The 12502-nt window shown below is 54.7% G+C and overlaps 1 protein-coding gene across 5 annotated transcripts in view; it reads right to left on the bottom strand.

Annotated features, from left to right (window-relative positions):
• Positions 1-1251: 1251 nt before the first annotated feature.
• The window catches only part of ZER1 (zyg-11 related cell cycle regulator), a 30804-nt gene continuing 19553 nt past the window's right edge, over positions 1252-12502 (bottom strand). For all 5 annotated transcript variants that reach the window (XM_032306783.1, XM_032306782.1, XM_032306785.1 and 2 more), the window contains 8 exons: positions 10038-10253; positions 9309-9350; positions 9049-9168; positions 7938-8053; positions 7429-7617; positions 5919-6016; positions 4205-4307; positions 1252-2955 (listed from right to left, as the gene is read on the bottom strand). In XM_032306783.1, coding sequence (XP_032162674.1) covers positions 2898-2955; positions 4205-4307; positions 5919-6016; positions 7429-7617; positions 7938-8053; positions 9049-9168; positions 9309-9350; positions 10038-10253 — 942 coding nt within the window. In that variant the 3' untranslated portion in view covers positions 1252-2897. The remainder of the gene's footprint in view (positions 2956-4204; positions 4308-5918; positions 6017-7428; positions 7618-7937; positions 8054-9048; positions 9169-9308; positions 9351-10037; positions 10254-12502) is intronic.

The following is a 12502-nucleotide window of genomic DNA, read 5'->3' as shown; positions in this document are numbered from 1 at the left end:
GTCATTCTAGGGCTGCAACTTTGAGCTGTGAGAAACTACCTTAGTGGTTTAGTGTTTTAAGGTAGGGCGGGAGAAGGACAAAATCACGTGTGGTGAGAGCCCCTAGTAGGGCTCTTAGAGGCCCAGGTTGAGGTGTAGTTGAGAACAGGGCTCAGGGGAGCCTGACTAAAGTTTGGTCAAGGAACGAGTCTTTGTCTCTGGGCACTGGACACACACGTGCCTGGCATGTGGGGGTGGGGGGATGATCCCCTTCAATTGGCCACCAGCATCTAGACTGTTCTTTGGGGAACAGCTCTCCTCAATGGATGCAGCCTCACTGGTGCCTCAGGAGCACGGAGGGCACTGTCAGCAGTTCTGCCAGGTCAAAGCCAGATGCCCAGCTGCTTCTCCAGGTCCTTCTGCTCGCGCCCTTGTTCCTTCGCTCTGCTGTGGCTTTCAGGGCCGGCTTCATGGCTCTCCCTGTAAGGCCCCTTTAGCAGGCCCCTCGGTCTGCAGTGCTCTTTCTGTGGCTGTCACAGCCAGGCCAGGCAGGGCCCCCTTCCTTTTTAAAAGATTTATTTATTTATGTTAGAGGAGGGAGGGGCAGAGGGAGAGTGGGAGAGAGAGAATCCCCATCAAGTGGGGATCCCAACCCCGGGCTCGATCCGACGACTCCTGAGATCATAACCTGAGCTGAAATCAAGCATCGGACTCTTAACTGACTGAGCCCCCCAGGCACCCCGCGGCAGCCTTGTCTTTCGCTGGATTCGGCTCACACGTCTCCTCTTGTGAGAAGCCTCCGTGCCTGCTTGGGGGCACCATGTTGTCTCTTACCTCCATGCTGAAGGTGCGCTTTCCCTCGCTGAAGCATGGCTGCCCAACTAACCCGTCTCCCCGGGCCCTCCCTTCTCCTCCTGCCAGCGCAGGGGAGGCGCCCTCTCTGTGCTCCCTGCTCGCTGCACACGGGGTCGTAATCTCACACAGAACGTTGTCTCTACCATCAGACTGGGCCACCCTGGGCAGAGGGCCTGCTGCCAGCTGCATCCGGTGCTCGGGCATGGGGGTGTGGAGAGAATGCGAGGCGGCACGAACTTCAGGCCAATCCGCCGCCTGTGTCCAGGCTGCAGCTCACCGGCCCTCCAGGCTGCGCACAGAGATTGGCCCGGGGCACCCTCCCTGCTGCAAGTCCCCTCATTCAAGGCCCAGGGCCCAAACTTCTTCCAGCCCCTCTCCTGACCCCATCCCTTCTGCAAAAAAAAAGACACCCTGTTCTTTCCACTTTGCACAAAAATGTATTTCTGTGACATCCCAAAGTACAGACATTTACCCAGGCCCCAGGTGGTAAAGCAACGCGATGTGAACTCTGCCCAGGGTCTGGACAGGGAAGGGAGGGGCAGGTGTGGCCTGTCCGCCACGTTCAGGAAGCGCAGGGCAGCTACCCCCTTCCCGGGGCTGGCAGGGACAGACTGTGGGGGGAGAAGGCCTGGTGCCTCTCCCCTGGGCTGCTCATCCAGCCTGTTCTGCCTCGAGGCAGAAATGCTAGGAGAATCCAAGAACAGGCCCAGGGAAGGAGGAAGGAAAAAAGGTCATCCCCTGGGGGATGCCTGCAGAGTTGGCCCTGCTCCCCCAGAGCCTTGTTCTGGAAAGGCCGCCTCGCCGCCGCCTGTCTCCAGGGAGCAATGCAGAGTTACATCAAGGGAGGACCACAAGATATTTCAAGATACATTTGCAGCTCACACTTCTCTGAAACACAGCACAGAGGTTCCCAAGGTAAAGCCTGGGGGCAGGGAGGAGGGGCTCAGAAGGGCCACGTAGGGCCACTGCAGGCTGTGCCCAGTGCTGGTCTGGAAGCAGCTACCTGTTGGCTGCGGGTCCGGCTGCAGTGGGGACCTCTTGCCTCACCGAGAGGCATGTGGGGTCCTCCGGGCAGCGGGGCAGGTGTGTGTGTGTGTGTGTGTGTGTGTGTGTGTGTGTGGTGGGGGGTAAAAGAGGCCGGCTCAGTTCTGCTGGTGGGGTGCCTGGGCACCATGGGTGCTGCGGGCAGGGGAACGGCTGGGGAGTGAGGAGCAAGCCCCAGGCCCCAGCGGTGCTGGCTCCCAGGGCTGGGGCGGGTGCTGAATATGTTTGGCAGAAGGGGCAGTGGAATCTGCCTGAGTTCTGACCAGCCCTGGGCTGGGGCCTTCAGTAGCCTGGGACCTGGTGGGAGACCAGCAGGCAGCCTCTATAGCAGCGTGGCCTCAGGCAGGTCTGGCCAGAGAACCGGCAGGGGGCCAAAGGGAGCCCCACTCCTGAGGGTCCCTGGGGGCTGGGGCCGCCTGAGCACTCACTTCCTTGCCCCGGATGGCCGACGGCTGGGAGCACCAAGGCATTCGGGAGACCCAGTGGGGCTAGATTTCCTCCCAAACCCTATCAGCCACACCCAGGAGCCCAGATGGGGTTCTCAGGCTTTGGTGGCTGCGTTAGGGTGCGGGAGTGGGCTTTCAGAAGCCTGCTGCCTCTCCTAATGGGAGGCGAGGCCAGGGTCTGAGGTCACTGGGAAAGGACCGGACTCTCACCACGTTTGAGGCATTGAGTCTTGGCGGGGGTGGGAGCGAGTGGCAGCAATGAAGGCTTGGAGTTGGGGCTTGAGAGTGGCCGAGGAAGCTGCGGGGACTCAAGGAGTGTTCTTTTGTTTTTGTACAGAAATCATACACACAAAACTTCACACGTCCTAACCAAAAAAAATAATATATATATATATATATATATAATATATATATATCTCACTAATGTTAAGGAAAAGCGTCGGTTGTGCAAAAGTCCCCGTGTCCCTTCATCCATCAGGAGGCTACCCGGAGGCGGTCTGCCCGCTGGGCTGCTTGAGAGCTTCCTCCCGGCCTTGTGGTCCAGAGCAGTGGCGGCCGTGGGGGCGGAGGCCTCTATCTGGACGTGTCCATGTTCTCCTCTTTAAAGTTACTGCAGTGCCCAATCACCTTGCTGGAGACCACGGGAGAGAGGATCAGAGGGCGGCCTTGGGTCAGGTGGGGCTGGCTCCTCCCGGCGGGGGAGGCCACTGGATTTGGCAGCCAGTGTCAGCATTGATGCTGATGTGAGCGAGGAGGTGTGCTGGGGGGTGGGGGGCGGGGGGGGGGGTGCTGGCACGTGCCGAGTGCCCAGGAAATGGCACCTGCGCACACCAATACGATCAGCCCCCTGGGCCCCCTCCTTCCTCCCTAGGCCCCTCCCCTTCCCTGCCTCTCAGCCCCAGGGCCTCTCTGGTTAGGGGCTCCCCTGAACTGGCTCGCACCTGACCTTCCCAGCCCTCTCTGCTCCTTTCTTGAGCGCCGCCTGCCTTCTTCACGTTCTCCCTGCCTACTGGGGCGGCGTACTCGTGGTCCCCAAACTGCCTGCGCGCCAGATTCCCCCAGAGAGCCTGAGCCCGCGGCGTTCCGGGTGGGGCCAGGGCAGCCGTGCCAGTACGAGGGCCCCTGACACCCTCCAGCAGCCAGGGCCAGTGCTGCGGTCTCAGGAGCCGCCACTGGTGCTCAGAGCCCCCGTCTCGTGCCCCCCCTGGACTGACCCATGAGAACCGCTGGCCCACTGCAGTCAGATGTCGCCTGGGACCTCAGACGGCCTTCCTGTCCAACACCACGCCTTTGGGTTGGTAGGGAGCGGGGGTAGTTCTCACTGCAGCCTCCATGTGCTAAAGAGGAGCCTACTGCCTCTTAGGAAATAAGGGGTGCCCAGAGTGGGACAGGAGTGGGATAGGCGGAGTGACTTCTCAGCTCCCTCTTAGTGTCGCTCGCACCTGCTTCAGACAGGCTGGCTGGCTCAGATATGCATCTCGGGTCTTACAGAGATGTTCAAAGGGACTGTGGTAGACGTTCAAAGGGACTGGCGGCTCTACCATGTGCATGGCCTTCACACCTTCACTTGTGCAAACCCATTCTCACTCGCTGGCCAGTTCTCTCGAATATTCTTTACCACGTCGTGTCCTCTCTTGTTGGAAGGTCTTTGGCCAAAAATGATGAATTCTGACTGACTTGCTAAGGGCCAGGGAGGAGAGGATGGAATTTGCTGGGAGTGAGAGAGGAAGCTTACAGAGGAGGGCAGTGAGGCCCTGGGCGGGCTGCACAATCTAGTTTCTGGCCACACTGTGGCCAAAACGACACTCAGAGAGGGCCCTGACACCATCCCCTGCTCCCCCACACCGAGGCTGCAAGCAGAAACACTGCCCATCTCTTACCGGGCCATTTCCTTTGTCTCCTGCCGGGCGGTGGCCATCTTGATCATGTCCCTCAGCAGGGGCAGCCCCCCTTCTTTGATCAGCAGGGGGCAGTACTTGTCGGCTGCGGGGAGGGGCAGACAAGCAGATCAGCTCAGACTTCCAGCAGCCCAGGGCCCAGAACCCACCCTTGCTGTGAGGGTCACCCTCCCTGAGGGGTTGGGGGAGTAGGGACGCAGGCCTGGGGGCAGGCGCTGCTGCACCCGGGAGCCAGCCGACCCGGGGAGCAAGGGGTGAGTCCTTGGAGAAGGCCACTTTGGGACGCGGCCATGATTCTTTCCACAGTTTACCCCATGGGAAATAACACCCAAACCAGTGGCTTCTTTTCTCAGAGATTTTATAGAAATAAAGATTCCCAAGCCCAGCCCTTGGGTATTCTGAGTCAACAGACCCAGGAACCTGTATTTATTTGTATTTTTAACAGTAAACTACCAGCTGATGCTGGTGGCCAGCCAGGCTGGAAACAGCATTCCTTCCTGTGATTGGGTGGTTCACAGTCCATGGCAATAAAGAATATTCTAATGCTTAGGATCCTAGGGCTTTAGGCTCCATGGAGAACACGGGCACTTGAGTGCAGCCTCCCCACCCCTCCACCCCCGCCCCCTCCAGGCAGCTCTGTGTAGTCAGAGTCACTTTTATGCTCTGCATTTTACAGATGAAAGAACCGAGACTCAGAGGGAGGAAACAATTCATCCAAAGTCACTCTGGAAGTTTGTCCAAGGGAGTCCCAGCTCAGGGCTCTTGCCTCTGGACTACACTGCCTCTCCAAGGTCAGGGGCTACACTTTAGTAAGACCAACCTCAAGTAGTAATGAAAAAGGCTGAGCCTTATCGAAGAGCTGGTATGGGCCAAGCACTGTTCCAAGCATTTTTTATGCCTTACTTCACAGCCATCCTATTTTTATCCCATTTTAAAGAAGAGACAATTGAGGCACAGACAGGTTGAGAAAACTGCCCCACATAACACAGCCACAGCAAGCGGGAGAGCCTGGATTCAAAGCCAGATGTCTGCCCCCAGAGCCCACACTCCGAGCCACTCTGCTAGTTAACAGTGCTGAGCTAGTTAACAGGATCCAGGCACTGGCCTGGGCACTTCGTGCTGGTTGTCTTTTCACATCAGTCTTATGAGGTAGGCATTATCGATGTCCCCATTCTACAGGGGAGGAAACTGAGGCCCAGAGATGTTAAATAACCTGCATGAGGTCACATAACCAGCAAGAAAGAGATTGAGGGTCAAACCTCGTCTGTCATCAAGGACTCCTCCCCACAAAGCCACCCAGCAGATGGGACACTCTCCGAGGAATCAAGTTAGAATTATTTTAAAGTTCTCTCCCGTTCCTGTGGGAGTCTGTTTCCTCGGCGGCGCTTAGTTCTTTGTTTGGTCTTATTCTATCCCACAGAAGGCACGGAGATTTTTGACTCTTCCCTTCTGGGGAAGCAGGAAGCATTAAGCAGGCTATCTGGGAACTCTGGACGGCCCATCGGGCCTGCCAGACTCGTTTCTGGTGATGAGGCAGGGCCAGCCATTATGCTGGGCGTCCCGCAGAGGCTGGAAAGTGGAGGGCTGTGCTCCCGGGTACAGACTCTGCACCCCAGTTACGAGCTCCCCGGGGGCAAGTGTGCCTGAAGCCCAGTGAGCAGCCCCGTGTCTGAACAAAGGGCGAGTGGATACTCACGGTAGACAGACACGAGGTTGTACAGGGCCCAGGTGGCCCAGTGCTGGCTGACAGGGGAGATGCCCTGGGGAAGGAGGCGAAGAATTGGCTCAAATGACCTGTAGAGAGAGAGGTCAGGGTCACTTCTGCTGCCAGGGGTTGGGGGAGTGCCTCCTGCCTGCCGGAGAGCTCTCCTGCCTGGAGCGGCCTACGCACAGCCCGAGAGCCGGCTAGTAGGCTGCAGCAGAGGCGGAGGCATCAGGCCCTTCAGGCTCCACAAAGGGAGCTCACTCGGGAGAGAGGTCAGGGCGGGGGCATGCAAGGGTGGCAGGAGGGAAACAGATCATGTGGAGAAGAAACAGGGGCCTTGGCAAGGAGGAGAGAGCTGGTCTTGGGGAGGCAGGGAGAAGTACCCTCAGAAACAGAAATGACACCATACTTCTTACAGAGGCGTTCTACAGGCCGTCTGGAGTCATGGTCCCAGAGACTGAAAAATGTACATGCAAACCCCCTGGGCCAGTGTTTCCACCTCACGTCTCCTTGGGAACGGCAGTCACCGGAGCACAGACAAAGCCACAAGCACAAGCCTGCTCCTCCCAATATGGGATTTCTTTTCCTTTTTTTTTTTTTTTTTAAAGATTTTATTCACTTGTCGGAGAAAGAGCGTGTACAAGCATGGGGAGTGGCAGGGAGAGGGGGAAGCAGGCTCCCTGCTGAGCAAGGAGCCCAATGCGGGACTTGATCCTAGGACCCTGGGATCATGACCTGAGCCAAAGGCAGACGCCTAACTGACTGAGCCACCCAGGCGTCCCCCAGTATGGGTTTTCGAGGTCAGGGTCAATCAGTACAAGATGGTCCATCCGCACCCAGAAAGTGACCCAGTCACAACACAAGGAGGGAGACCTATACCTTGTGGCTGCAAATCCAGCCACAAGACAGGAAGACGGGATGCCCACTGCACTGCCAAGAATGAAGTTGGTGCAGAGGGTAACTCCTGTGAGGGGAGGCGCCAGACTGTGAGAAGAGCTTCTCTGGTGGAGTGAGCTCAAGAATGGTTTTTGTGGGGGACGCCTGGGGGGCTCAGCCGTTAAGCGCCTGCCTTCGGCTCAGGTCATGATCCCAGGGTCTTGGGATCGAGCTCAGTGTCCGGTTCCCCGCTCGGCAGGAAGCCTACTTCTCCCTCTCCCACTCCCCCTGCCTGTGTTCCCTCTCTCACTGTGTCTCTGTCAAATAAATAAATAAAATCTTAAAAAAAATAATGGTTTCTGTTTGGTCCCTGGTGCGTGCTGGTATTTTCCTCTTCTCTTCTCCTCCCACAGATAAACCCTCTCAACTGCTTGTAAACGGCTTCGGGCACACATGGGTGTGGATGTGCAGGAAAGGTGCAGTCAGCTTTCCGGGTGAGCTGTGTGCTGTGCGGGGACTGTCCCTCAGGGAGAGTGACAGGGGATGAGAGGAAAGGCCTTGTTGGGAACGAGCGTCCCCCTCGGACCCCTCTCGAGCACCCCTCCCTCCCAGCGCCGCTCCGCACCTGTAATTGATGTTTCTCCGAGAGTTGATGTCCCAGCTCTGGATGGCGGCCCACATGCGCTCCTCTACCTCCTCCCGCTGGGGCTCGCAGATGCCCCACGCCTCAGGCCCATCGAACATGATGTGGGAGAGGACGCCGCAGGCGTTGTACGAAACTTCGATCCCATCAGCCTTGCTCTCCAGCAGGTTGCTGCCAAAGGGAGAGAAAACTCCCTCCAAGTCCCTCTTCAGACACCAGCTGCTGGACCCCAGCTTACAAACTGGATGCCAGAGGTGCTGCTGACTTATCGCCTATTATCCGTACCCAGCAATTATTCTAAAGATCTGAGGTTGCCGAAGACACAGCTACAAGAGGACCATTTATGGAGGCTTGAGGGAAACCACTTGTACACAGAAGGTGACATTTCTAACAGAGATCTAGGCAGAGAGTGATTGCTGCAACTGAACACAGACTACAGCCCTGAGCATCCTGGCAGCCAAGGCAAAAAGGGAAAGGGAAGAAATACCAACCTGAAGACACTGATGAACTGGGAAGTCATTAGCTGCGGCCGCAGCTCCTTCACCTCGGCCACGTTCCCCAAGAGTCCCAGCATGTTCCGATGCAGTTCTTGCTTCTCTGGGAATTCCTGGCAAAATGAGAGCCATTGGGGCCACGTCAATTAGTACTTAATTAGTGGCTGGTATGTTTTGTGTTGAAGTGTCTGGTACTGCTAACCTAGAGACTTTATGGGTATCTGGCCACTGCACCTAGACAAAGAGGGGGAGCAACACGCTGTCCTCACACCTTCTCCTGCACGGAGTACAGTGTGGGGTACGTACCGTATGGGATTAAGAAGGGTGCCGGCCCCTTGCTACCAAATCAAAGGCTGAGTGGAGATCTGACCTATAAAACTCCGAAGAGAATAAACATGGTTCTATTTGCCAAAAGCTCAAATATGAATTGAAGGGAAACTTCATAGAAACTAGAGCAAGAAAATGAAGGATGAGTTTTATCTATTTTTTATAATTGCTACCTTTATTTATTTATTTAAAGAAAGCTCTATGCCCAATGTGGGGCTTGAACTCACAACCCTGAGATTAAGAGTAAGTCATATAAATGCTCTCCCGACAGCCAGCCAGGTGCCCCAAGGATGACTTTTTAAAAGACCATCCTAGGGGCGCCTGGGTGGCTCAGTGCGTTAAAGCCTTTGCCTTCAGCTCAGGTCACGATCCCAGAGTCCTGGGATTGAGCCCCACATTGGGGCTCTCTGCTCAGCAGCGAGTCTGCTTCCCCTCCTCTCTCTCTCTGCCTGCGTCTCTGCCTACTTGTGATCTCTGTCTATCAAATAAATAAATAAAATCTTAAAATAAAATAAATAAAAGACCATCCTACTGGACAGAATCCTATCCAGCTGACATCCCAGGGAACCCCAGCCAGACTGCGGGCAGCTGGAGAAGCGCTGGGAAGAAGCATGGGACTTGGCTTTCCCTCGGGGGCAGGCTCTGAGACAGGGCCCCCGCTGCCCTTCTGTGGGAACCACGGGGGGAGGGGCTGCTGAAGGATCTGGGGGCGGGACGCCTGAGGACAGAAGAGCGGCTGTGAGTGGTCAAGGAAGCTGCCACCGCTAGAGACGGGCAGTACCTTCAGGCAGTCCAGGAAGAGCTTCATGCCATTGAAGTTGAGGAACATCTCACAGTTGTCGGGAGTCTCGTCCGTGATGTTCCACAGGGCGCTCCAGGAGAACTCCATCACCTGGTCGCACTGAAGGGAGAGGACGCCTCAGCACAGCGGCCTGGAGGGCCCGCAGGCTCCTGGCACCCGTGAGGGTGCCCCCTCACAAAACATGGGTATCCTCCAGGGGCAAGCTCCTCCAGGAGGAGCTTCATGAAGGCTCAACTTACTATCTTGTCCAGCAGCTTCTTCTGAATCAGCTTCAGCATGGTCTGTGGGCAGAGAAGAGAACTTGTAGGGGGCTGGGCTCAAGAGGTACTGTGTCCCCCAAGACCAAGACGGAGAGAGGGGAGCCAGCCCTTCCACTCCTGGCTAATGCATCCCGACAAGACCGAACGTAACTATCTGGTCTGGGGGGCCTGCAACCCACAAACGTGGTCCCTAGCCTCGGGAGGCCTGGGGGCTGGTCCAGCTCGGGCCTGGCTCCCTGTGTAGCGCTGCGCCTGCCCTCCCCTCTGTGGGCTCCAGCCTCTCCATCCAGCGCGAAAGAGGAGGAGACCAGATGCTCCTTCCTCACCCTTCCCTGCCACCTTGTGCCAGGCCCCACTCTAGAAAGTGCTGGGTCATGCTGGAAGAAGGAACAAGCATAGTGTCTTTCCCTGCAGAACTCACAACCCAGTGGGGAGGCCGACATTAAACAAACAGTCCCTCAGACACTTATTTAACCCCAGTGAGAAAGACCTAATAGGGGACCTGGTCTGAGGAGCCAGGAGGGGCTTGAACGGTGGGACCAAATGCGCGGCTGCAGCGGCCGCGAGAGGATGCCAGAGTGTTCTGAGCGGAGCAAATCTACGGGGACGTAAGCTCCATTCAGGGTGAGAAGATTTTTCCTCTGGTCTAGCCTAAATCCGTCATGGGGCAGGGGGGCTCTGGAGAAGGGGCAGCTCGAGGGCACGCACCACAACGAAGCCCATCTTGCCCACGGCCTCCTTGTGGTCATTGTCCACTTGGCAGACCAGGGCGTTGCACAGGTGCACGGCGATGCGCTGGATCGACTCGTCCTGCCGCGTGGGGTTGAGGATGCTGAGCAGGAGCTCGTTAACTCGGCGGTACTGGAACTCCAGCTCCTCGGGGATGCTGAAGTTACAGAGGGTCAGACAGCAGTTCCGCTGGACCTGGGGGGATGGGAGACAAGGGGAACACAGTCAGGGCTGGACTCGGGAGCTGGACTCCAGGGGCGCCCTAGAGGTGTGAGATCATCTGGAGCTGTGGTGGTCCAGGAAGGCTTTCTGGAAGAGGAGACTCCAAGGCTTTTTTTTTTTAACATTAAAATAAAAAAAAGTGAAATGTAATCTTCATACAGAAGAGAGCATAAAACACAAATATATGGTTTTACGAGCATTTATGAAGCAAAAAAACCTTTTTTGGCAACCATGGAACCCCCACCTGGGTCAGGAAATAGAACACTGCCAGCATCCGGAAAGCCCCGCAGGTCCCTTCCTGGCCTTCAGTTCCTCTCCCCACTAGAGAGAACCACCGTCCCTGCGAGTCCCCACGGAAGGTTCTCCAGCATCAAACAAGCTTACTCTTGTTTACCACAGGTTTGTAAGAGCAACTATGTCATTACGAGCAGCTGAAAAGCATTCATTTGTTCACTGTATCACGGTCCTTGAATTTACTGGCCCATCCCACCGTTGGTGGACATCCAAGGGGGCTTCAGCGTGTGGTAACTTCCAACGATGTTGCATGTTGGCGTCCACGCACAGCGGCTTCTGGGTCACACGCGGCATGCATGTCTTCAACTTGACCCGGTGACACCAGACTGTCTGCCGAAGTGGCTGCAGGCTCTACAGTCCCAACGGGCAGAGCGGGAGGCCTCACGCTGCTCGACAGCTTCAATTCCTTTTTGCGCTGTCTATGGGCTTTTTTTTTTTTTTTTAAAGTATTCTTGGAGCATTTGCCTGTAATTTAATTTCCTTCCATCCTTTCTCAGATTTTGGCAGATCACTGTACTTCATTAATTATGTAATTTCAGGGGTGTATCACTCTTAGTTAGTTCTTTTTTCTCCTCAAATACACATATACTTTTTAATCTGAGAAAAATTTTATTTCAAATTACAAGAGACAATACTTACTCACCGTAAAAAGTTCAAATAGTAGTATTTGAGAGAAAAGTTAAAGTCTCTCACTTCCCCCAAAGTAATCACTGTTAAAAGTTTGGTGCATGTCCTTCTAGACTTTTCTAACATGTAAATACAAATATATATTTGGGGGAGAGGTGAGGCCAAAAAGATATTATACACACTGCTCTAAAACCTTTCACTTATCAACATGCAGTGGACATCTTTCCACATTAGGAACGCGCAGATTTGCCAGAATATCCGATTGTGGGGGTATGTTACTTCTCCAGGTCCCAATAGCTAAAACATTCTGGTTTCCTCTACTTTATTTTTATTTACTTATTTTTAAAATTTTATTTATTTTTTTGACAGAGACACGGCGAGAGAGAAAACAGAAGCAGAGAGTGTGGGAGAGGGAAAAGCAGGCTTCCTGCGGAGCAGCGAGCCCGACTGGGGGCTCGATCCCAGGACGCTGGGATCATGACCTGAGCCAAAGGCAGGCGCTCAACGACTGAGCCACCCAGGTGCCCCTCCTCTAACTTATTTTTAATTAAAAAGCAAAGATGTGATCTTTTTTCTCTAAAAACATTTGAATCATGGAATACATAGGCCCAAAGATCAACGCATTTACAGTTTTGGCAAATTCGGCCAGTTGGCCTCCAAAAAGGCGGTACAGTTCCTACCTCAGCAGGGAGAAGTATGCAAAAGTCATCTCCCCTGACCTCTGTCAACGCTGGGGATCCTCGGTCTCTTGAGATAAAATGTGGTACCTCACCATTTTAATTTCCATTTCTTTGATAGAGTTTATGAATTTGTTTGGGAGTCTTCAACTAGCAATTTTATAAAAAACAAACAAACAAAAAAAACACACACCTTTTACCTGATGATAAAATCAATCTCAAGGTAGAAAAAGGTTGCTCTAAAGTCTGGAGTTGGCAGGCAGGGGGAAAGCAGGCCTTCTCACCCCTGCAGAGACTGTATCTCTACTGTAGCCTTTCTGGAGAATAATTCGAGACTACGTCCCAAATGCTTTAAAAATACACCTACCCATTCATGGCCCCGGCAATGGCAATCTTAGTCACGTATTTTAAGGACTATCAATTGAGAAGAGTCAGGAAATCCTTCTTTGAAATAGCAAACAAGAAAAAAGTCACCTAAATGTTTGCCCACGGGGGGCCAACTCCACGACTGCCACCTGGGCCTGTGGGGCAGCCTGGCCTGCTACTCTGTGGGGAAAGGGCCTGGCCACTGCGTCCCAACTCCAGCACACAGTGGGTGCCCCAGTGGCTTTCCCTGGATAAGGA

Source organism: Mustela erminea, chromosome 12 (genome assembly GCF_009829155.1).
Source record: "Mustela erminea isolate mMusErm1 chromosome 12, mMusErm1.Pri, whole genome shotgun sequence".
In the NCBI taxonomy this organism is placed as follows: Eukaryota; Metazoa; Chordata; class Mammalia; order Carnivora; family Mustelidae; genus Mustela; species Mustela erminea.
Note: the sequence above shows the minus strand (reverse complement) of the source record. Positions and strands in the feature narration are given on the sequence as shown.